This window comes from Hyaena hyaena, unplaced genomic scaffold, assembly GCF_003009895.1.
Source record: "Hyaena hyaena isolate Hyena2069 unplaced genomic scaffold, ASM300989v1 scaffold_22, whole genome shotgun sequence".
Lineage (NCBI taxonomy): Eukaryota > Metazoa > Chordata > Mammalia > Carnivora > Hyaenidae > Hyaena > Hyaena hyaena.
Window position 1 is genome coordinate 3,647,454 of NW_024080654.1, and position 27,132 is coordinate 3,674,585.

At 42.7% G+C, this 27,132-nt stretch overlaps 1 protein-coding gene across 1 annotated transcript in view; it reads left to right on the forward strand.

The window, feature by feature from the left end:
* MYO16 (myosin XVI) overlaps positions 1-27,132 on the forward strand; it is a 459,340-nt gene that overhangs the window by 417,778 nt on the left and 14,430 nt on the right. Inside the window, exon 33 of the mRNA XM_039226658.1 lies at positions 15,907-16,010. Within this exon, the coding sequence (XP_039082589.1) occupies positions 15,907-16,010 (104 nt within the window). The remainder of the gene's footprint in view (positions 1-15,906; positions 16,011-27,132) is intronic.

A 27,132-nucleotide genomic window follows, 5' to 3' on the forward strand; every position in this document is an offset into this window, starting at 1 on the left:
GGGATGTCCGGGGCATTCTTATCATCCCGAGAAGGCACCTCAGAAGCCAGGCCAGACTTCTGACCACCTCCAAGGATTGTGGGGACAGATGAAGTTCAGGGCCTGCCTAGGCCATGCGCTGGAGCCTTGCAGTGTCCAAAGGTCAAGTGGATCCAACTAGAAGTCACAGTGTAGCTATGAATCATCTCAATCCCTGATGCTGGATGGAGGTCCCCGAGAACTGACAGGGCCCACCTGTACCTGGGAAGTAGAGTGTGTGTGTGTGTGTGTGTGTGTGTGTGTGTGTGTGTCCCAAAGGACAATTACAGCATCTGAGGCTTTAAAACGATCTAACAAACCATTTTTCAAATAATTCAACACATAGCCAAAAACAACTGAGCACATGAGGACACAAAACAAGATCAAAAATGAACAAGCAGAAATAGCAATCATTTGCAGCACATCTGCGGGGACCCAAAAGATTGGAGTTCAAAAGCACATAAAGTATGTTTACACTGCCCAAGGAGATAAAAGAAAGGAGTCAGCAGAAATGGGAAACTAAAAAACGTGTCAAATGGAAATTCTGAAATTGAGAAATAGTCATAAAATTAAGTACAATAGAGGACAGGTTTAAAGTTAATTAGACACAGTCATTTGGGGGAAGGGAAAAAGAAACCAACCTGGGGAAGTGGAAGATAAATCAGGAAGTATCTGGAATGAAACACAGAAGCAAAGGGAAGATTAGGGATTCCAGAAAGAGTTTGGAGACATGAAAGGCTTGGTGAGAGAGTCACTAGAACACAAGAGAAAGAGAGAGGTTGTACGGGCAGCAGAGAAAACTGTGGCCACGTGAATCCCTGTGTGCCAATGCTTATTGGTAATCATCTACAGTGGGTCCCCTTGGGGTGCGCCCAGGTGGCTCAGTCGGTTAAGTGTCCGACTTCAGCTCAGGTCATGATCTCGCGGTCCATGAGTTCAAGCCCCGCATCGGGCTCTGTGCTGACAGCTTAGGGCCTGGAGCCTATTTTAGATTCTATGACTCCCTCTCTCTCTGCCCTCCACCACTTGGACTCTCTCTCTCTTTCTCTCTCTCTCAAGAATAAATCAACATTTAAAAAAATATATTTAAAATGGATATCCTTCAACTGGTGACTGGGTCGTGTTAGTTATCTATTGCTCTGTGAAAACTACCCCCTCCCAGAACTCAGAGGCTTAATTCAACAACAGGCTATTTTTCCATACCTTCTGTGGACCAGGAATCTGGCTGTGGCTGAGGTGAATGAGTGCCTTTTTTTCCTCGTCCCGTGTGAGGCAGGTTCAACTCACTGTTGGCCAAAACCCTAGTGATCTTGAAGCTTGATGGAGAGATGGTCCACTTTCAAGATCACTTAGATGGCTACTGGCAGGCCCCGTCAGCTCACTCACACAGGCTGCACCCTACGGGGACCTCACAGAGGGGCAGCAGTCTGTGAGAGGGCAAGAAAGAGTGTCGGGAGGCAGGCCGGGGCCCCCGGTACCCCCTCCCTGCAGGGGACATGCAGCACATCTGCCTCGTTCTGTGTGCAGGTCATACATGCAGGCCACTCAGTGGAAGGGGGTTGCATGAGTGCCCGGCGGTGGGCTGACCTGGGGCCATTGTACAGGATGCCTAGCATGTGGATAAACTGCAAAATAAAGTCAGGGGCACTAATCTTACATGCAACAAAACGGGTGCCTCTCAAGCATGTTGCATTAAGCGAAGACAGAATCAAAGACTAGGAGTATGGGTCCATTTACCTGATATTCTGGAAGGGGCCAAACTCAAGGCACAGAGAACAGATGAGTGGCTGCCCGGGCTGCGTGAGTGGTGGGGGGGGTGGGGGGGGGGACTGATGTCCTGTTGCATCCGGGTGGCTGCAACAAACACCCAGACTGAGCGGCTTATCAGAGGCAGGAGTCTATTGCTCACAGTCCCGGACGTCCACCGTCAGCGTGTTAGTGTGGTGCGTTCTGACGTGGGCCCTCTTCCACGTGGCCGATCGCCAGTCTCCCACTGTGTCCTCACACGGTTGGAAGGAATAAGCCAGGCCTCCAGGGTCTCTTTCAGAAATGCAGGACCCCCAATGGTGAGGGCTCACCCCGCATGATGTAAGGTCCTCCCAGAGGCCCTCCCTCCTAAAGCCATCACCTTGAATGTGGGGATTCCAAAATAAACCTTTCGGAGAAGAAAGGACAAAGAACCAGAGCCTAGCTGACTGCTGAGGGCCGTGAATCGCTACTGACGAACAGGAATGCATGTGTTCCCAGAAATTTATAGACGTGTACATCTTTCTGTCTATAAATGTGGCTTTTCTTGAAACAAACAAAGCCAGGGTGGAATAAATAAAAAGAAAACTGCTCCTAGGCCTATGAGAGGGAAACACTGGCAACTAAGAGGGAAACTTAACAGCAGTCGGAGGTTAAAAAAAAAAAAAAAGACAAATTCCAAAGAGCAACAATGAAGCGCAGAGATGATGAAGTCACATATCACGTGCTTCACTAAAATAATTACCAATCTAGAATTTAAAAAAAAAATTTTTAATGTTCATTTAGTTTTCACAGACAGAGAGAGAGAGAGAGAGAGCAGAGGAGGGGCAGAGAGAGAAGGAGACAGAATCCAAGCAGGCTCCAGGCTCTGAGCTGTCAGCACAGAGCCCGACACGGGGTTGAACTCATGAACAGTAAGATCATGACCTGAGCCAAAGTCAGACACTCAACTGACTGAGCCACCCAGGTACCCTAGATTCTTATAAAAAAACAAAACAAAACAAAACAAAACAAAAAAACTTCTGTAAGAATGAAAAGAAACTAAGGATAGTTTTAGAAAGGGGTGAAAACTGGAAGATGAAGCCGGGCATAGCAGATGCTCAGAGGTACCAGCAGGAAAAAGAATAAAAAACCAAGTGAAGTTAAGAGGGTAAAACAGCATTTCTGACCACGCACAGATAACTCAAACTAGCTGTAATTTCAAAGGCAACCACAGAGGGAATAATAGTGGAGTGTATAATTTCCAAACTAATAGAGAGAGTAAAACAGAATAATAAAAGCCAGTCCACCCAAAAGCTGGCAAAAAGGAGATGAACTGGAGATTTCTGAAAAACAGGACAAATAGATAGTAGATGGTAGACATAAAAGCACCTCTGAATATAAGTAAACTTGAATTCCATGAAATTTTAAGAGACCCATTTAATGTGAATTCACATTAGAGATGCATTGACTGGGGTGCCTGGGTGGCTTAGTTGGTTAAATGTCTGACTTCGGCTCAGGTCATGATCTCACAGTCCGTGGGTTTGAGCCCCGCGTCGGGCTCTGTGCTGACAGCTCAGAGCCTGGAACTAAATTCAGATTCTGTGTCTCTTTCTCTGCCCCTCCCCTGCTCATGCTCTGTCTCTGTCTCTCAAAAATAAACATTAATTTTTTTTTAATTTTTAAAAACATGCTATACCTAAAAAAAGGTGAATTGATTAATACAATATTTTAAAGGCTAAGATTTCTGGGAACTATGTAAAACATGAGGATGCTTAACATTTAAATGTGAAGGAACAGAACAGAATAGGGAAATGTATGCTATGCAAATATTAAAAACAGCATTTCTCGTCTGTTTGGGCGTTACAAATTACATCTCTAAGGAATCCGTAGATTCAGGGAAAAGTCTGAAAAAAAAAAAAAAACCAACAGAATATTGTAACTAATGCCAATGAAAACATAACCAAACGCACAGGATACTGCTAATATCTTAATCAGTGGGAATGTATGTCTTTAAATCCATGTATCACAAAAGAAGAAAGGCCAAAAATTAGGTTTTTTAAATGTCAGCAAGTTTGAAACAGAACCACAAATTAAACAATTAAACACCAAGCAAGTAGGAGGAAAGATGTGATAAAGATACAAACTGCATCACTGAAATATCTAAGAAATATGTAGCCAGTAACAAACCCAAAAGTTTTCAGACAAAAACAATCTTTGCAGCATGAATAAAATTGACAAGTTTCCAGCAAGGGCGACAGAAATAAAGAAGGGACACAAATGGCCAACTGTGAGGACAGAGGGGGGACGCGGCACAGATCTTACAGAAATTGAAGAATACTGAGTGTTGTATGAACAGTGCATGCCAAAATACATTTGTGAATTTATGTATTCATTTTTAATTTGTGGATTTAGATGAAAAGACACATTAAAAAATACAACTAACCAAAATGGATCCAAAAAAAAAGAAAAAAGAAAGGCGAAATAGTAACATAAATATTAAAATAATAGAATTTGGGGTGCCTAGGTGGCTCAGTCGGTTGAGCGTCTGACTTCAGCTTAGGTCATGATCTCCCAGTCCATGAGTTCGAGCCCTGCGTCGGGCTCTGTGCTGACAGCTCAGAGCCTGGAGCTGCTTCTGATTCTGTGTCTCCCTCTCTCTCTGCCCCTCCCCCACTCATGCTCTGTCTCTCTCTGCCTCTCAAAAATAAATAAATGTTAAAAAAGAATAAATTAATTGATTGAAAATGTAATTGAATACTTAAATATTTTTTTGGAGGAAAACGCTAGGCCCAAATGACTTTTCCAGTGAGTTGCCTCAAAATTTTTAGGATGAAATAATGCCAATATTACATAAACTCTACCAGAGACTAGGGATACAGAAGAAGGGGGAACAAAGAAAACCTTCCCAGCTGGCATAAATAAGCACTTAATTTATGATGAACTTGGCATTGCCAGGCAGTGAGGGAAGGATAATCGAGGGCTCTCTGTGTGAGGAAAACAATGAACTTGATCCCTATGCCGCACACAGAAAAGATCTCTGGTAGATTAGAGATCCATCCAAGTATCAAACATAAAATTTGTAGTAGAAAATATAGGATTCTTTTTTAACCTCAGAGGTAGGAAAAGAAAGAAGAACTCAAACAGGCCACAAAAGAGTGCTAACCACAAAGGGGAAAATACGTATATATGAATATATATTTATTCAACACATTTAGCTAATGAAGGCTCGTATTCAGAGTTTACTTAAAACAAAAGACTGCTGAATAGGAAATTGGACAGGGGACATTAATAAGCACTTGAACGTTTCTCAGAGCCCAACTTCCTTGGCCATCAGAGCAAATGCACGTGAAAAGCCCAGGAGAACCACTACACACCCTGCAGAATGGGAGCACCACCCACCGGGGGGCAGGGGCTCCGGGGAAGGGGGGCTTTAAGGAGGAGGAGCTCTGGGGAGGAGGGACTGGAGAGGGGGAGGGGCTCAGGGGAGGAGGGGCTCCAGGGAAGAGGGGTTCTGGCCAGGGAGGGGCTGGGAGGAAGGGGTCCTGGGGGGAGGGGTTAGGGGAGGAGGGACTCCAGGGAGAGAGGGGCTCCAGGAGGGAAGAGGGGTTCTGGCTGGGGGGAAGGGGTCCTGGGGGGAAGGGGTTGGGAAAGGAGGGCTGGCGAGAGGGACCCCAGGAGGGGAGGGGCTCCGAGGGGCATTGCTGCAGAAGGCAGGTGGGGGGTTCATCTGGAGAAGAAGCCGCGGTGATTGTGAGAAAGCACGATGCGTGCTTCCGAGAGGCTGACTCAGTTCTGCTTCTTGGCTTGTGTGCTAGTCAAGGTCCCTCACCTTACAGAGATAAAGGAAGAGAAAAGACAGGAGGGAGAGAGGACCAGAGGGGAATGGAGAGTCCGTGTTCCGCATCCAGGGTGGGGGATGTCGCATCCTGTCTCAGCCTGCCCTCAAGGCCCAGGGGACGTAGGGGGGCTGGGGACGCAGCTTCTCGCCCACCCGTGCTCTCCGCGAAGCCCCTGAGCGGGAGGAGGACATCCCGTGGGGGATGGACGCCAGGCAGGGCACTGCAGTGACAAGTCACAGGTTACCCGGAGGCCCGAGGCAGGTAGTTGGTCTCCAGAGCAGTGTGGGAATTCTCTGTTGACACTCGGGCAAACGACTGTTTGAATCTCACACAAGGAGAAAAACCCCAATGTGTTTACGAATCTTACCCACCAAGGGTAATGAATAATGATCAGAAGTAGGCAAATCACAAGACAGAGGCTTTTTGGTGCAGTGGGGGCTGGGGGTGGCAGTGACATGAGTAAGATACAGAAGGGTTTGTCTGCCGGCAATACAGACCGGCTAGAAAAGGGAAACCACCGACCAAACTCTGTTACCACAAGGAGCAGACAAAAGAATGATACAGGCTCTCAGAACTCCAAACTATCGGCCTGCCTTTAAAAAAAAAAAAAAAAAAAAAGTTTATTTAATTATTTTCAGAGAGGGAGAGCACAAGCAACGTGGGAGGGGAGGGGACAGAGAAAGAGGGAGACACAGAATCCCAAGCAAGCTCTGCGCTGTCAGCACAGAGCCCCACGCAGGGCTCGATCCTGAGAGATCGTGACCTAAGCGGAAATCAAGAGTCAAACTCTTAACCGACTGAGACACCCAGGTGCCCCAGGTTTTGGCCTTTCTAAACATCGTCTCTTGATTGAATTTTTGCAGCTTTTAAAATTAATATATTATTCATGTGGTATTTATAATTTTATGCATGCTATACAGGGAAGAAGAATAAAGAATAAACACTACCATAAATTCTATTACCTACACATACTCCAAATATGTCTATTAGTGCACTGGGTTGAATGTCATTTTTTCACACAATTATTATGTGTGTGTTTACATCACATATTTGGCTTTAGTTTTATAAAGTTTGAATTATATACAGATGTAGTTTGACTATTTTGTCTCCCCCATTTGGAGTATCATGTGGTGTATCTCTGTGTTAACAACACACGTGAGTTGATTATAGACAGCCATCAGGTGTGCTCCGTACATGGCACCCCATCCTATGTGGCTACCTATTGCTGATTTACGACCAGCAAGCCATGTCTGTCGGACAGCAAAATTGTCTCCCAACCTTCCACCCCTAAAACAACATCGTTTATGATGTTTTACTCCAACTTGATTCAAATAGGCATTTTGTAAAACTCTCCTTGTTAATGTTTGATGTTCAGATTTATACGTATCTGTTTAGCTAGAAATATACAGAGACGATCATCCTTTTTTGAGATACAATCTTTCTTTTAAGATGGTTAATTTATGGGGGGCGGGGCTCAGTCTGTTAAGCATCCAACTCTTGATTTGCTCTCAGGTCGTGATCTCAGGGTCCTGAGATCAAGCCCTACGTCAGACACACTGGGTGTGGAGCCAGCTTAAGATTCTGTCTTTTCCTCTTTCTCTGCCCCTCACCCCTGACCGCACACGCACTCTCCAAAAACTCAAAAAACAAGTAAGTAAGTAAAAATTTTGAAAATTAAAAAAAAAAGACAGTTACTTTCTGAGATCTCTGACATGAGAAGTAATTCCTTTGTGAGGAGACAAAGGTAACAAAAGCATTATATACCCTTAGATTGAACTTAAATATTCCTAAGATAATAAAAATGGAATTTGAGTGACAGTAATAGCCAGCAAGTATGTGATAGAAGTATATTTCACAAGAACTACACATCTCCATTAAGAAAGTAATTAATCCCTGTTTTACTTGCAATTTTGGAGTATTTAAAGATCACCACTAAACAGAAAAAGGAATTTAAAGTATGTTAGAATGATCAAACATGAACGTATTTAAGAAAGATGACCGACCATATACTCATTGGTTTTTGCTAAAATTTCACCCAGTGTCATTCTCCCTAGCTCCTTGGATGAACTGTATCCTACCATAAAGAAAGAGAAAATAGAACCTTCTGGTCACCAAATTATTTAATTTGTTGTGTCTTGAGTCAAAAGCCAAAAAGTTATGACTTGGACAATGGTCCTGGAAAGCCTCATACAAAAATCTGTGAGTTTTACTCTAAAAGTCAAAGTAAGACCAAAAACCAATGGAGCAAACAAGAAATCCTCTAGCCCCAACTAGACATTTTTATGGAACACGTTGCCTGAAATTAACAACATCACATTAAACACGTAGGACTCCCAGGCTTCTAAACTTCAACACATAACAAATGTTCAGGCCCTAGAACACAGCTTTGTGCATTACCCCTTACATCTTGTAGGGACCAGAGTTTAAAATCCAGCTAGGTCTGAGTTGTCGTTAATTGACTATCACTTGGAAATATCAGAGCTACACGCACAAAAGGAAAATCTGTTCAGCTGGGATTTCAGTCTTTAAAGCCACTTGCCAAGTTTATGTTGTTCTACTTTCATGAACACCACGAATGTCAGGTTTCCTGTCACTTCTCATAATTACAGTTCCTGACACAGTGTCGTGGATACTTAGCACAGGTAAGCACTTACCCATCGGAGCAATGCTGCATACTACGTAGGCACCAGTAAGTTCTGCGCGGGGCGTGGAGTCTGAAAATGTCTACTTGTCAGTGTGATAAAAACCGACCCAACTTTACGCATGTGTGATGCCTGATGTGTTGTGTGATCATCCTAACTCTGAAAGTGGTTACTGGTACCGATTCCGGATTCACCACGTATAGCCAACGCGCTTTCTAAATAAAGGCGCAAGATGGAAATAAATGTTTAAAGTAACTTGGAATTCTAATTGAATCAGAAATAGTGTTATTTTCTAGGAAATGATTTCTCTTGAATGCCAGGATCTGCATGCTACCTCTGCTTCCCAGAAATAATTATCTGTTTGTTCATTTGCTGAAATATAGTTGTGTGTGGGTAATTATAGCTATCATTTACTTTAATTGCCATCCTTTTACTGATGTGAACACAGACTTAGATCTTTTCTGGTATACTTAATTATTCCCTGGACTTGTGGTTATTTATCATTAGATTAAAGAACAGTTTTTAGTGTTAGGACATTTTCCTTGTATCGCACAAAATATTGTGAGTATAAAGATGTTTATTTCATGGGGGAAATAAAGACATAAAAAAAATTCCAGCCAGGCCATTTTATGCTCAGTATTTTTGCTTGTTGCTGCTCAACGAATATACATTTTATTGCTGGGCATCAGGAAACAAATGCCAGTTAAAGAATACAGTCATTACATTTATCATCTCTGTGAAGATTGTCTCTTTTTTTATTTGCGTTGTGTTTATCGTCCGTGCGCATTAAGGGTTATCTGTGGTGTAAAGGGATTTCCGCGGCGACGGACTGGGTGGGACTATATGCGGGACCCGGAACTCGGCCTGTTATTTTATAGAGACGCCAGCACCATATTGAATCTAGCCCCACTGGAGCAGCAAACCACAGCGGTTCTGGAAACATCTAAAAATGGCTCTCGTCAGCCCTGCTCGAGATAGATCTGGAACGCTGGCAGAGGCTTCTGTGGTTTGAGCCCATGAAAAACATTCACATATACGTTTTACAACATCACTTTGTTTACGGGAATTGTATAGATTCTTTGGAACTCACAACTGTTGTCTGATTCAAAAGCTAACTGCCAGAGAAACAAGCCTTCACTTGACAATCTGGAATATTGTGCAATTATCTACTTTCAGCAGCAGAAGGTAGCTTTGCAAAGGAAGCCAGCTTCTCGGGCATGTAGAAAGCCCTGCCCCACTCCTTCTGGCTAAAAATATTTTGAAGTCATATTGAATAATTGCTAATTTGGACTCCATTTAATTAAATCTCCTCCACTGTAGTTGAGAAGTCAGGATTAAAACCGGCTGGATTCAGAAACTGACTCTGTTCTTTCCTGGCAACGTTACATTGTTCCTGTTTGCCTGCGCTCAGACCCCAGCTCTGATGTTCACTGGCTCTGGGGCTGTGAGCAAATTACTTAACCTCTCTGGCTCTCAGTTTTCTCATCTTAAAAATGGGGGCAATCAAAGGACCTGCCGTATGGGATTGTTACGAGGATCTAGCACAATGGTGCTAGCACAAATTAGCGCTCTATCTACATTACCCGATACACAGATATCCTAAAGCCTTGGGTAATTTGGAGCTAGAATATCACTGAATAATGTGTCCAATAAAAGCTGAAATGAATGATGGAGACAAGACCCAGGCAGTGAATTAATGTGTCCAAGACCAGACAGACTATAATGCGAGAGTCGATGGCTAATGACATCGAGGCCAGTACACACATGGATACAGTCAAACCTGCATATCGCTTCGATGGCCTTCCCTGGCACACAGTGTGATGGCAGACATTATGATTTGGAGCCTCTGGGATGGATGGACATTGGAATTTATAGGAAGGTTCTGTGTTATCTCTTGAAGTGTCCAAAGATTCAAAATAATAAAAGGACAGAATGGCAAGAAGAAGCCCAGTGAAAGGCAGGTGCACATCCGTCAATCAAAGCATTTATTAAGCACTAGTTGCATGCAGGCATTGCACAATGCATGGAGAGTGGTAGGAAACCTGAGCAAGTCAGGAGGTGCTCTTTGGGTATAAAGAGAGCGTATGTATGGCATTAACAACACGTATGGAGAGAGATCACAGAACAGGGCAGCCAGTGACGAGTGTCAAATCGATCACACAAATAAGCAGTGCCGTGTTGCTGCCTCCACACAGAGGAAGAGATTCCTGAGGGCTGGGAGGGGCTGCAGATGCTCCTGGGGAAGGTTGGGACTTTCAAAACAAATGGGATTCAGACCAGAAGGGCCCACCTTCCAGGGAAGAAGATGTACGGAACGGTATCTCTATGGCAGGATGGGAATGGGCTACATAAGCAAATAAGATGGCATTGAATGCCGATTCAAAGAGTGTCTTTGGAAGACTTGCCTTTGCTTGGAGGGGGAGGGGCACCACACACGGATGTTTTGGGGAAACTTACCTGATTGTGTGATTCAGGGTGAACGGTGGAACAAAAACGTAGGCTGGGAATAGCAGGTTTGTGTTGTCCCACATGCTCCTCAGCAGGCTGTTAACACCAAGGAGAATGTTCCAGAATGGACTGGTTTAGGAGGGAGAGAACAGCGCACTCTTTAACCGAAGAAGCAGAGTTCTAAGAGGAGGTTTATCCTGCGGGTTGGATTTGGAGAGTTCAAGCCCCGAGAGGGACCCCTGACAGTAGACAGTTGTCACATAAATGATGGTTATAATTTGGGAGTCTAAGGGGAGCTGCAGGATGGAAAGATAGGGAAGGCAGAATTTTCCAGGGAGCTGGAGAAACAGGGACCATTTTCAGCATCCGAGGAAAAGATTTAGAGAGAAGTGAGGAAAACTCTGACCGCAAAACCATGTGACGGGCGTGCCAAGCTTAGAGGAGTTCACTTCGAGAAGGGCAGACATGGAGATGAAGAATAAATGACCAGAGAGAGGAACGCCAGTGTCCAATTTCACAAAAACCAGGAGGGTCTTGATTTAAAGATTAGGGGGTATTTGTCAGCTGGGAGGACACGAAAGGAGGATCATATATTTCTACCAACTAAGCAAACCTGGGTCCCAGCAGAGCTTCAGGGATGGTGACTGGCAGAATCTAACTGGTTCGTTACATAAGACTCAGGGCCACACCACCCTCTCCAGCCCACCTCATTCGTCTCTTCTCCGAAGACTTTACATAAACCCACAGGGTTTGCATGTAGACTTCACCACCACAGAGCCTCCCCCTTTTCAAAATCACCCTACAGACTTCAAGGAAGTCCAGGGCCTGGAAACATTCCGCACACGATGAGGAGAATGTCCTAAACACCCCTTCCTTCCCCTGAGCATTCCGGGGAAGGGTTAATTTGCAAAGCTCTGAGCAGCACTCAGTACTCAAGGAGAGGGAAAGGCGCTTCCGCCCCCTCCCTGGCCCCTTGCTCAAGGCTGATGGCTTCCTGACTCCCCGTCTCCCGAGCCCCCCCCAACCCCACCCCCATACCAAGTAGCATGTTCCATAAAGTGCTGCCATCTATCACGTGGCCCAGATCAGCAGGCGGGGAATGCCTTCCGGAAGCCTCTGCGTGCTTCCTTTAAACAGAAGAACTGGGTATTAGCGGGTAGGACAGGGACCCTTTCAGAAGATCTTAGCCCTTGCTCTATAACTTGGACAAGCCACAAGCGTGGCTCCTTCAACTGATGGCTTCATATCAAGGGAACATGCTTAGCATTTTGCGGCCCATTGTTGGTACTATAGTAAGAACGTGTTGAGGACACAGAACTATATCCACTGGGAATTATCACCTCAGAATGTGATCTGGGGACGACAAGACTCTGGCTGCAAGAAAAGCAGAGCAAGTTCATGAATACATGCGAGCAATTGTCTGTGATAGAAGCCTTCAATGGAAGTCAACAAGTAAAGGTGCCAGGTTAACCTTTGATGGCCCCCAACACTGATCAGGACCCTTTAACTCAGTAGGCGCACAGGAGGATTCCCTGCCCCAAGACTTGGGGGCTTTTCTGGGGCTTCTGGATCCAGTGGTCCTTGGAGTTGCATGAGGAAGCCCCTTAGTTGCAGAAGAGATACATGCTCAAGAATTGACAGGTGAAATGATACAATTGCTACACCTTTTTTTTTTAAATTTTTTTAAATGTTTTATTTATTTTTAGGAGAGAGAGAGAGACAGCGTGAGCAGGGGAGGGTCAGAGAGAGAGGGAGTCACAGACTCTGAAACAGGCTCCAGGCTCTGAGCTGGCAGTCAGCACAGAGCCCGACGCGGGGCTCGAACCCACGAACCGCGAGATCATGACCTAAGCGAAAGTCGGACGCTTAACCGACTAAGCCACCCAGGCGCCCCTGATTTGGTTTTTCTTTTTTTTTTTTTTAAGATAATGAGAAGTAAATGAAACAAAATTGAAACCACGTCCCAAAGCTTGGTCATGGGCACATGGACTTTCTTGCGTATTCTCTTTATTCTTATATGTGTATGAAATTTCAGTAATAAAAAGTTTTGAAATATTTGTTATCTTGATAAATAAGGTGGGTAAGTTATTGTACTTTTATGTGCATTTCTTTGATACTCAATGAAAATGAACATGTTTATTACTTAGTGGCCATTTACTCTTTCCTCTCTATACATATTCTTTTCCCGTGTTTTAAAATCTGACAGTGGTTCCTTTGTTCTGATTTGTAGGATGTTTTAAGAATAACAGAGCCTTTTATTTAGTGTATTTAAATGTTCCATATTCTTTTCCCTTTTTGTATTTTATATTTATATATACAATTTATATAAAATATTTTATTTACAAAATATTTACATATATATTTAAAACATATATATTTACAAAAATAAATATTTTACTTTTATGATATTTTAGCATAGATTTATTTTTAAATGTTCAAATACAGACATTAATACATTTTCCCTCCATGTTTTTTTTTCTTTTGGTGTCATTTTTAGATTATTTGCCTTTAAAACATACTGCTTCTGGTATGACAAGATAAAATATCGTTTTGGTCAAACACAAAGTGGAACAAGACTCTGCCCTTTAGCGTCCTCTGCACTTGCCCTGCTTCCCGGCTGTTGCTTTATCCGCTGCCCCCACTCGCTGGGCATGTCGGCCCCAGCGAGCATCTCCCACTCTCTCCCCCAGCTGGTCAGTCTCAGCTGCTCCCCTCATCTGCACCTGCACAAGGGGAAGGAGATACCATCCACACCAAGGTTTCCAGCACTGCTTTCCTCTCCCCCACCCCCCTCCACACCGGGACCCCCACACCTTCACCTTCCCCACACTGACGCCTTCTGTCCGTACCCTGGTGACCCCGCCACAGGATCTGGGATCAGGGATTTCTTTAGTCAACAGATAAGAAAGGCCTGTGCACTCACCACTCGGGCAAAATGGCGTCACGTCACGTCCCCTCTGGAAACCCTCAGTGCTGTCCATGGCTTACAGACTCTGCCAGACGTCTGTGAAATGGCATGGGAAGTGCTTGCCCTTGGTCTTCTCTACCTTCCAGCACATTCTGCAGGGGCCCCCACTGGCCACACCCTCTCAGAGGTCCTTTCCTGGGGTGTGGAGCCATCTTGAACTTCTTCCCCAGAGCTCTCCCAAGCAGGCCCATCTCGCCTTCTTCGCTGTTCGGAGCCTTCTCGTCGGGGAAGGCGCAGACCCTTTGGTGTCCCCACCGTCACGTTCCCCCAGTCCCCTCCATCAGACTTCACCCCTGCTCTCTCCAGGGTCCTGCCTGCACCACAAATCACTCTGCCGTGTGTTCTGGCTGAGGGCCACTCCTGGGCGATGACGGGACTTTCCTTTAGTCATTGTATGTCCCGGTGCCTTGTTCAGAGGGTGACCATAAATACTTCTTAACTTTCTTTATGACACTAGGTACAGCACATTATGCTATTGATTTGGCTCTGAGTTTGTATCCTGAGCACACTGAGTTTCTGTTTTTATTCGGAGCGTAAACTTCTGATTTATAATTTAGTTCTGGAAAAGTGACAACAACTTTCTCCCGCATCCTCAGATTCCTGGCACCCGGTGAAGTGGGTGCTGTAGGAGCGGATGTTTGCTTGCTTGTCAGTCAGCAGTCTGCTTCCCCCACAACCCCGCACACCTCTGACCCTCCTGTTACATGTGAATCCCAGACTACGCTGTGCCCTCCGGCCTGGACACATGTTTTTTTGCTGACTGGATGCCAGGAATTCCAATTTGCGACTCATCTCAGATGTCCATCATCCCTTACCCCTGGGAAGTTTCACGTCACTCTAACACTGCTTGACCCCTTTCCCACACCCGCTACGCCAGTCTCTAAGACAGAATCCCTAGCCAGCTTCGGACGTTGCTATTGCTTGTGACCAGGACCCATCTTGCCGCCTGACTTGCATTTGTAGGCCTGTCCCTTCCCAGGTGCTGGCCACAGTGTGCCTGGTCTCGATGAAACCAGCTTTTCCACAGCGAGGCATGTGTATGCGAAACATACAGATTGACTGGGGGCCTTGTTATGTGCTGGGAGGGTTGCATGGACTTCCCGGGGGAACTCACTCACTCCCGTACTTGCGAAAGTATGCAGCGATTTTCTAATGATCTTTAATTTGGGAAGCCCGTGTATGTTTGATCAATCATACCATACTGGTTCATTACGATTTCAGAGAAAAGCAGCAATCACTTCATAATTCCAGGCCCCTGGATTGAGCTCATTCCATCCGGTACTTTTCCTTTTGTTGTGTGTTCATCTTGATTAACAAGTCACTTGTGAAGTAACAAGACACCTGAGCCCTGTCTCCTGGGGTCAGTGATGGTTTTGCCTCCCGGGGTACATTTTTTGTCTCTCACAGCTGCTGAGGTGCTACTACTGTCCAGGGTGGAGACCAGAGAGGCCGTGAACCATCCCACGGTGCTCAGGGGGACCATCCCACGGTGCTCAGGGCAGCCCCGCAAGGGGGATGCATTCAGCCCGAAGTGCCAGCTGTGCTGAGGTGGAGATACCTGGCCTCTGTCCTGAAGGATCATTAATAAAATCCTTCAGTGCCTACGGGGACTTCTGTAGTGTTGCAGTGGGCGCCAGCCCTGTCCTCAGACCCTCTCTTTATGCTGCAAGGCTGGTCACGCACTGGCCAGCTGGGAATGGGTGGCTACCCTGGCCTGCTCCTCGGAGAACTCCACCCAACCCCTTCCTCCCCATTGTGCGTGAACGCCAGTCAATGGAGTTCATGTGACACATTGACTGGGTAATGTCTGGTCTGTCCTCCAGTCCCCTCTTGGCCTCCCTGCGGCCCCACAAACGAGATGCCAACTTCCCACCGTAGTGGCTCAAGGAACCCGTTTGCTCTCTGATGCCCACAGGCTTCTCCCGCTGCCGTCGCTGCTTCTCCAAACTATCTTCAGCCTCTAGAAATTTTCCGCTCTCCCCCTGAAGCACTTCTCTGCTTACTTTGTGCCGTTATGGAACAGTTTCCTCACCATCCCTTCATTGCTCCTTCCAATGTATCGCCTCATTTATTTAATGGAATTGCAACCGTATTTTGTGTTCCCATGTTTCCTTGGGAAATTTATTATTCGGTGACTATTTACCAACCATCCTTTCCATCCATGAAATGTAACAGTTTGACTTTATGGCAGTAAGAACACGGCTTGCTTTATTTGAGGGAAAGGACACCCAACTTAACCTCTGCTTGGTGTTGACCTCAACAGGTTTACCTGAAGAAGACGGGTTCTCCAGGTTCTCTGTGAGCAGCTTCATGACCTCATCGTTTCAGAGACAGAGAGAGAGACAGAGAGAGAGCCACACCACTCAGGTAATGACCCTTAGAGATGCACATTTGTAGCAACAGCTGGAAATATGTTATGGCCCGAGACTCAATGTGGAGTGACCAAGAACGTAAGGTCCTCCTGGACTAGAAAACGCAGTTGCTCTCACTCCAACCCTAAGTATCTCCAGCTCAACATCCTTCTCTTTCTCTGTCAGCAGACTCCAGCTCTCTGTTGGTTAAAAAAAGAAGAATGTCCAAAACAAACAAAAATTAGTACTTTTAAACTGACTATGGCAGACATAATTTATGTTATGGTATTTAAAACATCACTGTCAGATAGAGATGATGTTACATCCACTGAATGATATTAACATGGTTTCCGCATTTGACCTCAGCTAAAATAGGACTCAGGGTGCAAAGCACACAGAAATCAAATGCTTGAGGCACCTGTGGTTTTATGGCATTCCATTCTATCTCGTTGACTGCCTCTCAACTCCACATGGCCCAGACTCATTTAAAATATAGTATATGGGGGCACCTGGTGGAGCATACGACTCTAGATCTTGGGGATGAACTCCAGCCCCACTGGGCATAGACCTTACTTTAGGAGCACTTGGGTGGCTCAGTTGGTTAGGCATCCCACTCTTGATTTCGGCTCAGGTCATGATCTCATGGTTACTGGGATCGAGCCCCACATCAGGCTCTGCACTGACAGCAGGGAGCTTAGGATTCTCTCTCTCTCTCTCTCTCTCTCTCTCTCTCTCTCTCTCTGTCCCTGTCCCACTCCTGTCTTCTCATCTCTCTTTCAAAATAAATAAACACTAAAAAATAAGTAAATAAAATATATCACATGATCATAACACTATAAAGTCAAAATGAGATTATAGTTCACAAAGCTGTTTTTGATGTGTTTCAGTGATTCTGTGTATATGCTTAATGTATTGGGCTTAAAAAGTTCACCAAAATAAGGAAGATTATTACTTCCAGCTAAACAACAACAACCATACGAGTGTTTCAGAAAGAAAGAGGATTTATATCATATAATTTAGTGTCTTTTAATGCTGATTTTTAAAATATTTAAAATGCCGTTTTTAATCATTATCTTCAAAGAGATGAGTTTGCATTCAAGGTGAAACACACCCAACAATATATCAAGGAACTTGTTAGCAAAATAGTCAAAAGTATTGCTTTAGCAACAGGGTTCTTATTTTGTACGAAACTAGACTACCACTTCGATGGTGTCAAATATCGACATAAAAATCTTTTTAAAAAACTCAGTGGAGTAGCCAGATGTTTCCATAAAATCAACAACGCAGCCGATGATCTGTTTTCATCTAGATAGTTGGCATTGTAGAGATAAGTCTTTTGTCATCAGCCAAGATGTTTTTCTAAATAACCCTGATGAGACAGTGAGAAAAATCAATAACTTTAATCTTAAAAATAAATCTTACAGTATGCAGTCTGCTGAAATCACTTGCACTGATGTATAGGTACTGAAATAGAGTGAAAATGCTGATTGGTTACAGTAACAGATCATCCTATCTCCTCTCTGTGCCTTAGAGATGTATTTACTTTACTTTGTAAGCCTGACAGATGCTTTATCTAAGATAATTCACAAGGGGGACCGACTTGTAAGGAACATTCGCTTGATTTTTATGATAAGACTGACCCCCTATACCTTGGAGCAGAGGCACAGCCATCTGACACCCACCTAGGCTCCCGCTATATTGCGGTTCATAGAGAAAGGGTTAATTCTAAAAGACGGTGAATAAAATAGGCTTCTCTGTAACGTTTTCCCTGGTCTTTCATGGATTTGGCTCAGAAGCAAAGAGAGATGGGAAAGAGCATCAGGAATCAGCCTCCAAGCCTACCTGTCAGTGGGGGCTTTTTGTTCAGACGCGAATCATCTCTGCTTCAAGTTACCTCGCAGTGCCTTTCTTCAGGGGAGCAGGAAACCAAGCTCATTTTCTTCCCTGTAAAAGTGTGGGGCTCTCGTGCTAGGACATGCTTCTCGCTGTTGAAAAGCTGTAAGAGTTATGTGAAATTACGCATTTAATGGCCGCACGTCTTTGTGCAAAAAATGCCTCTTGCGTGACATATTATACAGGAAATATGGACACATGCAGGCATATTGCGTTTTAGATTGTCTATTAATGCAATTAGATAAGAATTCTGTAAAATCGGCCCTCGACTGATTGGGTATATCGCAGTAAAATTAAATGTCAACTACCAATTGAATTTCTCCTTGTAGAGGTCTGGAGTTTAATTGTCGTCATCAGGGATTTGAGTGAAATTCCTTTAAGAAAGATAAAATGTATGTGCGTTACTGTAGATAAAGAAAACAGGAAATAGATTCAGTAGTTTGCCAAAGATCGTAGAGGGAATTCGGAGTGCATGGTTTGAATGGATATCGAGACCGTATGTCCTATTCCTGAGAATGAACTTGACCAAAACCCATTAAAAGGAATGGAGGAGTCATCCAATGTTTTCATACAATTTGAAGACTTTTGGGTCAAGGCGAAAACCTAAATAACCATGGTGGACATTTGTGACTTGCCTTTTCAGCTGCCAATCACATGCTAAGTTTTCTCACAATGAAAATATAAGGGGAGAGGCTCACCCTTCCTTCCCTCCTTTGTGAGGTAGACAAATACGTGTGAGGTGGGCTCAGCCGATCTATCAACCATGGATCATGGAGTGAGAGACATACAATGGGGGGGATGAGAAGAGTAGATGTCACTGGGGGTGACATGTGGCAGAGGTGGCTTTCCTCTGGGGCAGCTGCCAGGCAGCGTTACGATGACCTCCAGACACTGTGTCCACATGGATTCCTGCCCACTTGCCACACACTTTCCTTCTCACTCCAAGTCTCTCCCTCACCTTCCAGGGAAGGTTCCACCTGTTCAGATGTCCAGAAGTAGTTTTCATTGCTCACAAATAAGAATTTTGACTGACACCGATATGGTATAGACGTGGAATATTTTCTAAGGAGGGTAGCATCTCAGTAAAAAGTAGTAGCTTCTTTCCTTTAGGTGCAGAGTGGAGACAATGTAGTGTGTGTTCTTTTCCATCATACATTTTTTACAATTTGCAAAGCATAATGACTTCACAGAAAAGTAGTAAAAATGGGGGTGTCTGGGAGGCTCAGTCGGTTAAGCATCCAACTTTAGCTCGGGTCATGATCTCAGGGTTAGTGAGTTCGAGCCCCACATCAGCTCTGTGCTGACAGCTCGGAGCCTGTAGCTGCTTCCGACTCTGTGCCTCCCTCTCTCTCTGCCCCTTGTCTGCACTCTCTCTCTCTCTCTCTTCCTCAAAAATAGATAAACTTAAATTTTTTTTCGAGTAATAAAAATAAATTTCACTTCAAGTGTTTGAAAATAATGAGAGCTGGGACATTGTCCATATCTTGAATGTGGCTATGTCCATGTGTGCTCCTCATAGCGAAGGCTCTGTAGGTCCTTGCCACGGAGCGAAGTAGAATAGCCGTGACCTTATACAGCCAGCAGTGAGTGCGCGATCCCATGCAGTCCCGCACGCCGGCCCTAATGGGGGCTTTGTGGCACTGCCCAGCACTCAACGCTGCGATCCCATAGGTTGTAAAAGCTGCTTCAGGTCGATTTTGAAATTAGATAGTGTTTATAAAAATAATATGCCATCTACCTACTTGCTATTTTATGAGATATACAATAGCTTTTTTAAAAGAGTCTGTGCCAGTTGGCATGATGAAATCCATCCGAAGAAGCTCAGTGGTAGTAGACTCAGCAGTGAAGGAAACACTGAGAACACCTTCCAACCCAGAGTGACTTAGCGCTTTTCACAGTGATAGCAATCCTCTGCTGACTCAGAAGGCCGGTGACACGGGAACCCCATGGATTATAAATAGGGCAAAATCATGAGCCCTGTGGGGGAGGGGGCGCAAAGGCAGGAGGGTACACGGAGGGAACGGATAGAATAAAATTCTCAGTTCTTGACCTCAGAATGAAGTCACTTTATACACCTGCTTAGAGCTCTACACCTGATATTGAGAAATGGGCCACTTATTTTTTTCATTTGAGCGTACCTTACGTACGTGCGTTCTCATTTTACCTTTACCAACTGTCCACTTGCCATTTGGTTCCTCTTAGGTGTCTGTTCTCCTCAGCGATGTCGTCTGATTTATGATCTTTGAGTTTCACTGTGGGCTTTTATCATATTACTTACCGAACTTTTTGTTATAATTTTTTAAAGAGCCTAAAAAGCTATTGTTACTATCGGTCATATTCCAATATTCATCGTAAGAAATCATTGATGGTCTCTGATAAAATAGTGGCAGTCCAGCACCCGAGAGCTTAATAAGTATCTAGCCCACTCCAATCACAGCCACCAAAGAAAGCCATAACATAATCAATGTACAATTGATCCACAATCAAGAGACAAATTGTGATGTGGTTTGTTTTACCGAACCATCAAAGAAACCTTTTTGCAGTGTCACATATCAGCAAAGTGGAGACTTGCGGGGGCACTCATAAAGCCAGCGGCTTCTCAGAGTATTCCATTGTGTTTGTCATGCGGATGCCTGATGTATATGATAGCAGAGAAACAGTGCTAGATAAAATAACAAAGCATAGACACATTCAGTCATTAAGGGAGGATTCTAAAGCACATGGTAGGAAATAGAAATTAGATAACCGTTTCAAAAAGAAATGTATATATATTTCATTTACAAGCTATAGACAGGAGGCACACATAGGAAGCTCTTTCACACAGCTGAGGTTTCAGGGAATCAGCGTGCGCCCCTCGTGACTTCCATAGTATGAGCAAGAAATGAAGGCAGTAAATTAATTTGATGGTATGAGTTGAGTGGCAGCATTTTCAGAAGTGATGAATCCTGTATAGATACAGAGAAACCTGGAAAATAAAAGACAAAACCAAATCTTATATTTTGTATTTTGCAATTTGTAAAATTGCACCCTATGTGTAGCCTAAATGCATTCAAATGCATAATGTTTTTCTAGTGAACACATTGACTGTTATCAATGAGGAGATCATTCAATTTTATGAAATATGAAAAGAATGAGAAATAAGAATGTCTTGTGATATCTCTTCATGCTTCCCTTCCCGAAGGGGAGGCTGTAGTGAGCCACACCATTGTACGCAGGAGGAAGTAACACTGCAGCTGAGAAAATGTGGTTGAGTACAAATTCTCCTCGATATTCACTTAATTAATTAAATTCAATTTTTAAAATTAAAGGGAAAAGAGAAACAAAAAGACCCAGGTATAAATCCCATAACCATTATTTAACATGTAGGTATAGAAAGTAGCAATTAGTTTTCAAATCTATTAAAGAAAATACGTGTAACGCGTCAAGCCTGCAGCCTGCAGTATAACAGCTGCCTGAGAAGCCTGTTTGCTATATTACTTTGGTAGTCTTTTTTTTCCCCAAGGTCAGCGTTCTGAACATCAATTCTGATTCTAACATAGTAGATACTATCTAAAACACGTAGGAGGTTAGACAGAATCAGCAGGACACAGCACTTCTCTGGGAATGTGACATGTATGTGATTTTCAAAAACATTTTGCTATGGAATACTATATCCTTAGCAGGGGGAAGCACCGTGATTAGTAAAACACCCAACGTCAGTAAATCTTAACATTTCACCGTATTTGCTCCAGCACCATATATTTTAGAGAAATCTATATCCTATCCCTGCCTGCCACGCTGGGGTGAATCTTATCCGGAAGTTAGTACATAACCCTCAGTGCATGTTTGTGCTTTTACTAATGGGAATGTACCCATAAGTTATATCATGTCCACAAGTAATAACGGATGCTTGGTATGCTTTGAAGATGTAAAGAAATGTATCACTCTGAACTACTCTGCAGATTGTTTTCTAGTTGTTGACGTGCCCCGCCCCCCCTCCCCCCCCCCCTTTTGGTGCATGTTCCTCTCGGTTGCTGTTTTACTCTGAGTATTAGCTCAAGGTTAAATGAAAAGCCTCGTAGGAGGGAGGCAGTAGGAAAGGAGGTTACGGGGAACACACTCAGGGGCTCTGAGCACAACATTGCACTCAAGTCCCCTCAACAGACTCAACAGAGAGGAAGTCCTTTGGAAAAGAAAAGGCCAGAGGAACACCAGTCCCGCTTGCTGCCACCTTTGACCCAAGGGACAGCAGTGCGTCCGGCAGCCAGTGTGTCTTCCTCCAGATATTCCCAAGGAGGTTGGACGTGTCTCTTGGGGTCCTGAGAAACTTAATCCAATGAGCTCCACAGAAGATGCAGGAGGGTAATACTGATGCCCAGGGACAATATGGCAGCACGGACTTGATGCACAAACATTTACCAGAGGGCTACAACCAGGGCATTGGCGCACATTCTTACCAATGCCTCTAGAAGCCCTCTTCCAACACCCCCAAAATTTTTTAATTAAAAACATAAATGTAGGTGTAAATATGCCTCCTCCACTTCAAGCTTTTCCCAGAAACAGGGTTTACATAGATACAGTCAGGACATTTCTTAAGAACATCATGTTTCCAGTTTGACAAAGTGGAGTGGAAAACTTGATCAAAAACAAGTTTCCAAATTATGACTGTTACAAACAATGTTACGGTAAAGATCATAGAACGTGCCCCCAACTCATGATTGGTGGTGGGGGTGGTAATCCAAAGATTTCCCCTAGGAATGGAAATAATGCATTTCTGAGGATGCACATTTTCAACCATAGGAGTCACTGCCAATTATTCCCCAAAATAGTTCCCAAAATAGTTGAACTAAAAGGGAATGTTTCTCCCCCCTTCTTTTCCTTCTGAAAGTCACTTGATTTAATTAATCTTTTTTTTTTTAACTGAAGTGATAAGTGTAAAACAGCTCATATTATGGCTTTGTTTTACATGCTTCTGGTTGCTATGGAGTGTTTTCATATGTCCTCAGACCTAGTAGCCCAAAGATATCCTTTTCCTGTTTCCAAACTGGTTTGCCTGAGTTTCTTGATGATTTGCAAGAATTCTTTATATATTCTAGGTAATATTCCTTGTCTGTCACATGCATGGCAAACACTGTGATTACAGTGTTTTCTTTGTCTAGCTGGAAGTTTGTCAATTTTATTGATCTTTTAAAAATACCTTTTGATTGTATTGATATCCTCTATTATTTTTCTGTTTCTTTGATTTCTGTGTTCTTTAATATTTCCTCCCTTTTGCTTGCTTTGGGTTTAATTTGTTCTATTTCTAATTTCTTAAATAGGAAGCATCGATTATTGATTTCATGTCTTCTGTTTCTTTTGCTAATAGTATTTAATGTAGTATGCTCCCATGTCTAGCTGTGTTACCTGCATTCTGAAAATTCTGATATGTTTTTCTTTTATTTTCATTCAATTCAGAATGTTTTCCGACTTCCCTTAGGACTTCCTCTTTGACTAATGTTGTTTGTCTTCCAAATATTTGAGGACTTTCCAGATATCTTTCTGCTTTTTTTATTTCTGGCTTAATTAAATTATGATCTCAGAATGTGCTTTGCATAATTTCAGTTCTCTTCAATTTATCAGGAATTACCTTCTGGCCCAGAATGCAGTCTGTCTGGGTGGAATTTCCATTCCTGCTATTGTCATATAGTGATCTGGAAATGTCTGTTGGATCAAATTGGTTAACAGTGTTGTTCGGGGCTTCTGTATCATGACTGATTTTCTGTCCACTTCTTCTATTAAACACTGAGGGAAGAGCACCCCCGAGTCTCCAACTATAATTGAGGTTTTATCTATTTTCCTTTCAGGTTAATCAGCATTTACCTTATATATTTAGAAGTTTTGTTGTTAGGTGTGTAGACCTTTAAGACTACTGCATCTTCTTGATGAATTGATCTATTTATCATTATGTAAATTTCTTTTATCTTCTGATAATTAATATTCCTTTTTCTGAGGTCTACTTTGTCTGAAACTAATATAATCACTTCATTCTTTGGATCATTGTCTGCAAGGCATTCATTTAATTATTTTTAAACAGCTTTATTAAGATATAATTCATATACCATACAATTCACACCTTTAAGTTCTTTAGTAAGCTCTTAGGGTTCTGCAACTATTATCATAATCGAATTTTAGAATGTTTTAACCCCCTCCCCATTCCAAAGAAAATCATCCCTTTACTTTTAACTATTTATTTCTCTATATTTAATTTGTGATTTTTATAAACAATATATAGATGTGTCTTGTTAATTTTTATCCAATATGAGTCTTTGTATTTTATTTGGTGTGTTCAGACCATTTACAGTTAATGTAATGATGGATGTTATTGGATTTCAGTCTGTCCGTTTTATGTTGTTCCGTTTCCCACTACCATTTTTGTTCTATATTTCCCAATGATACTTTCTATCAGATTATTTGAGTATTTTTAAGTATTCTATCTTAATTTATCTGTTGATATTTCAGCTATATGTCTCTGAGGGTGTATTTTTTAGCAGTTGCTTTAGCAATTGTAATATATACACACCTGTCAGTCTATTTGCAGTCAACCATATAGTTCCTTTTAACCTTTTTCACCGATCTTTACTTTATAGTTACCACATAGGCTACACCAACATACATCTCCACAGCTGCGATATATTGCATCTACATTCTTTATAGTTGTCACATATTTTACATCTACTTTATTGTTGTCACAAACATTATATCTTCATACATTGAATATATTCTCCTAGGTGGTGTTATAAGTTTTTCCTTAAACTGTCCTGGATGCTTCAGACAACTTCAGTAGAGAAAAATCTTCTTTTTATTATCCCAGTACTTATCATTTCTGTAACTCTCCTTCACTCCTAACGTTCTGAATTTCCTTCTAGTACCATTTCCTTCAGCCTCAAGAACCTCCTTAGCAGGTCATTCACAGCAGACTGAAGAATTCTCCTAGTTTTCCTTAATCTGAGTGTGCCTTTATTCTCCAAATTTAGATTTCCCTCCACAATTCACCTGTTTTTGTTTACTTTTCTGGTCCTCAAATAGATGTGTATTTTGTCCAAAGTTTAGTTATAATTACTGAGAGAAATAGACTGAGGTGGACTTCTTTCATTGTGGTCCAGATGATTTATTTACCACACATAAATTGATAATGTTAATATAGTCAAATTGATTAACCAGCATCTTAATAGATTGTGCTTTTGTTGTACTGTTTAAAAAGATCCTTCTCATTAAAAAGTGCCCCCCCCCAATTCTCTTACCTTGCTGCCAGAAAGATCTATCTCTATATATATTTTAAAATTTAGTGTGTGTGTGTGTGTGTGTGTGTGTGTGTGTGGTTTGTTGCTGTTTTTACATTTTTTTCTTTGTTTTTACATTTAGGAGTTTAAACTTCTTGGACTTGTTTTTGAGAATAACGTAAACTGACAATGTAGTTTTACATTCTTCTGTGCCAATAATAATTCTCTCATGCCTTTTACAGCATAAGGCCATGTTTCTTACTTCCTCCCAATGCTGAGTACGTGCCTGAAATGACTGTTTTCTGCATTTTATCTCTGACCTTCTAGACTCTTCTTTAATATTACTTGTCTCTTGATGGCTTTCCTTAAGCACTCCTTCTAAGCAAAGTAGTTATTTGCCTTTATAAATTGGTTCCCATAATTCTATAATGAGTATCTCCTTTATATGACCTATTTTGCCATATTACAACTATGTGCATGTGTGTAGACCCTGGGACTTTTGAGCATATAGAGAACACATTGAATGTATCTTAATCATTTTTGCATTTCAAACACAAAGCACTCAGTAAATTGCCAACTCAGTATAATTGTCATCTGGTAGCAGCTTTCGATGAATTAAGAGAAGCAGACTGATAGAATATTTCCTAAATTTATTCAAATATTTAAATTCAGTCTCATGTTAAAAATGTACCAATAAACTTGGTAAATAGAATCACAGGCAGTTGCATTACTGGTTGGAGGATATTAAAGCCACATTTTATATGGTGATTAGGCTCTAGAGCTGGTATGTTATGCAAAAGTCACATAGAACAGAAAAGGCTCTGGAACATCCCTTATATTGGCTCTAAAGGACAATATGCTTCTCTATGTTTTATGTATAAAACAATGTGCTTTTCATGTATACAATATAATGCACAATTATATGCACATATTTATGCATAATGTATAAAAGAAAGCATTTAATAAGATACATATAATATTTTGGATTCTAAGGAAGTGGGTGGCACAGAAATGAATTTTCAGAGGTTCATTCATTCATTCCACAGGTACTTACTGAGGATCACCTTGTTCCCAGCACAGATCTAGGCACCTTGGTCTACAAAACAAACATCCTTGCCCTTGGGGAAGTTAAATCTAGCATTGGAAAGCAAACAAGGAGCAATATTTAAGTGAGATGTATAAAATGCTAAAAGGTAATCAAATATATTAAGAGAAGTAAACAGGATAAGCAAGCTTGGGAGTGACAAGAACGGTGTGGAATGAGGTTGGGTTGAGTAACGAGTTTTAAGAAAGTCAACAAAAGCTTCATTGAACTTCCAATGAGACCAAGCAAGGAAGTAAGGACGGTGTGATGCTGATGTCAGGGTAGAACTTTGCAGGTTCAGGGACAGCAAAGGCCCTGAGAGACAGGACCATGCCTGAGTCGCAGGGTAGCCAGTGTGGCTGAAGGGGCGTGACCTCTACGTATTACTAGATGTTTAAATGAAGAGAAGTCAGAATTAGCATCAGTTGTAAATGTTTATTCTAGAAAAGGGAGACTTCTTCATCAATAAACTACAGCAAGGGGCTAAATGTAAAATGTCAATTATGACTATATTCTACTGTCTTTCTTGAGAACCCTTTGCCAGGTTGGGAAACTTTGGTCTGCTCTAAATATAAATGAAGGATAATCGCTTGCCTTTTCAGTAAGTAGAAAATGTAGACAAATAGCCCTGTTTCCGCTCGAGATAAAGAGAACGGGAGGAGAGGCACTTGGGAGCCTGTGCTGCTCACTCCCTGACTTGTTAGGTGTGCTGCTCTGGATGCAAATGAGGACTAACAGTTTTTCATGCAAAATTCAGACAGAAAGAACAGAAAGTTTTCCATTGTGCTGAAAGTGTAATCACTTTGTGATTCGTTGTGCTGAAAGTGTATGGTGAAAGAATTTATTTTGTGGGGGGAAAAAAGGGGCACCTGAGTGGCTCAGTTGGTTAGGCATCCAACTCTTAATTTCAGCTCAGGTCATGA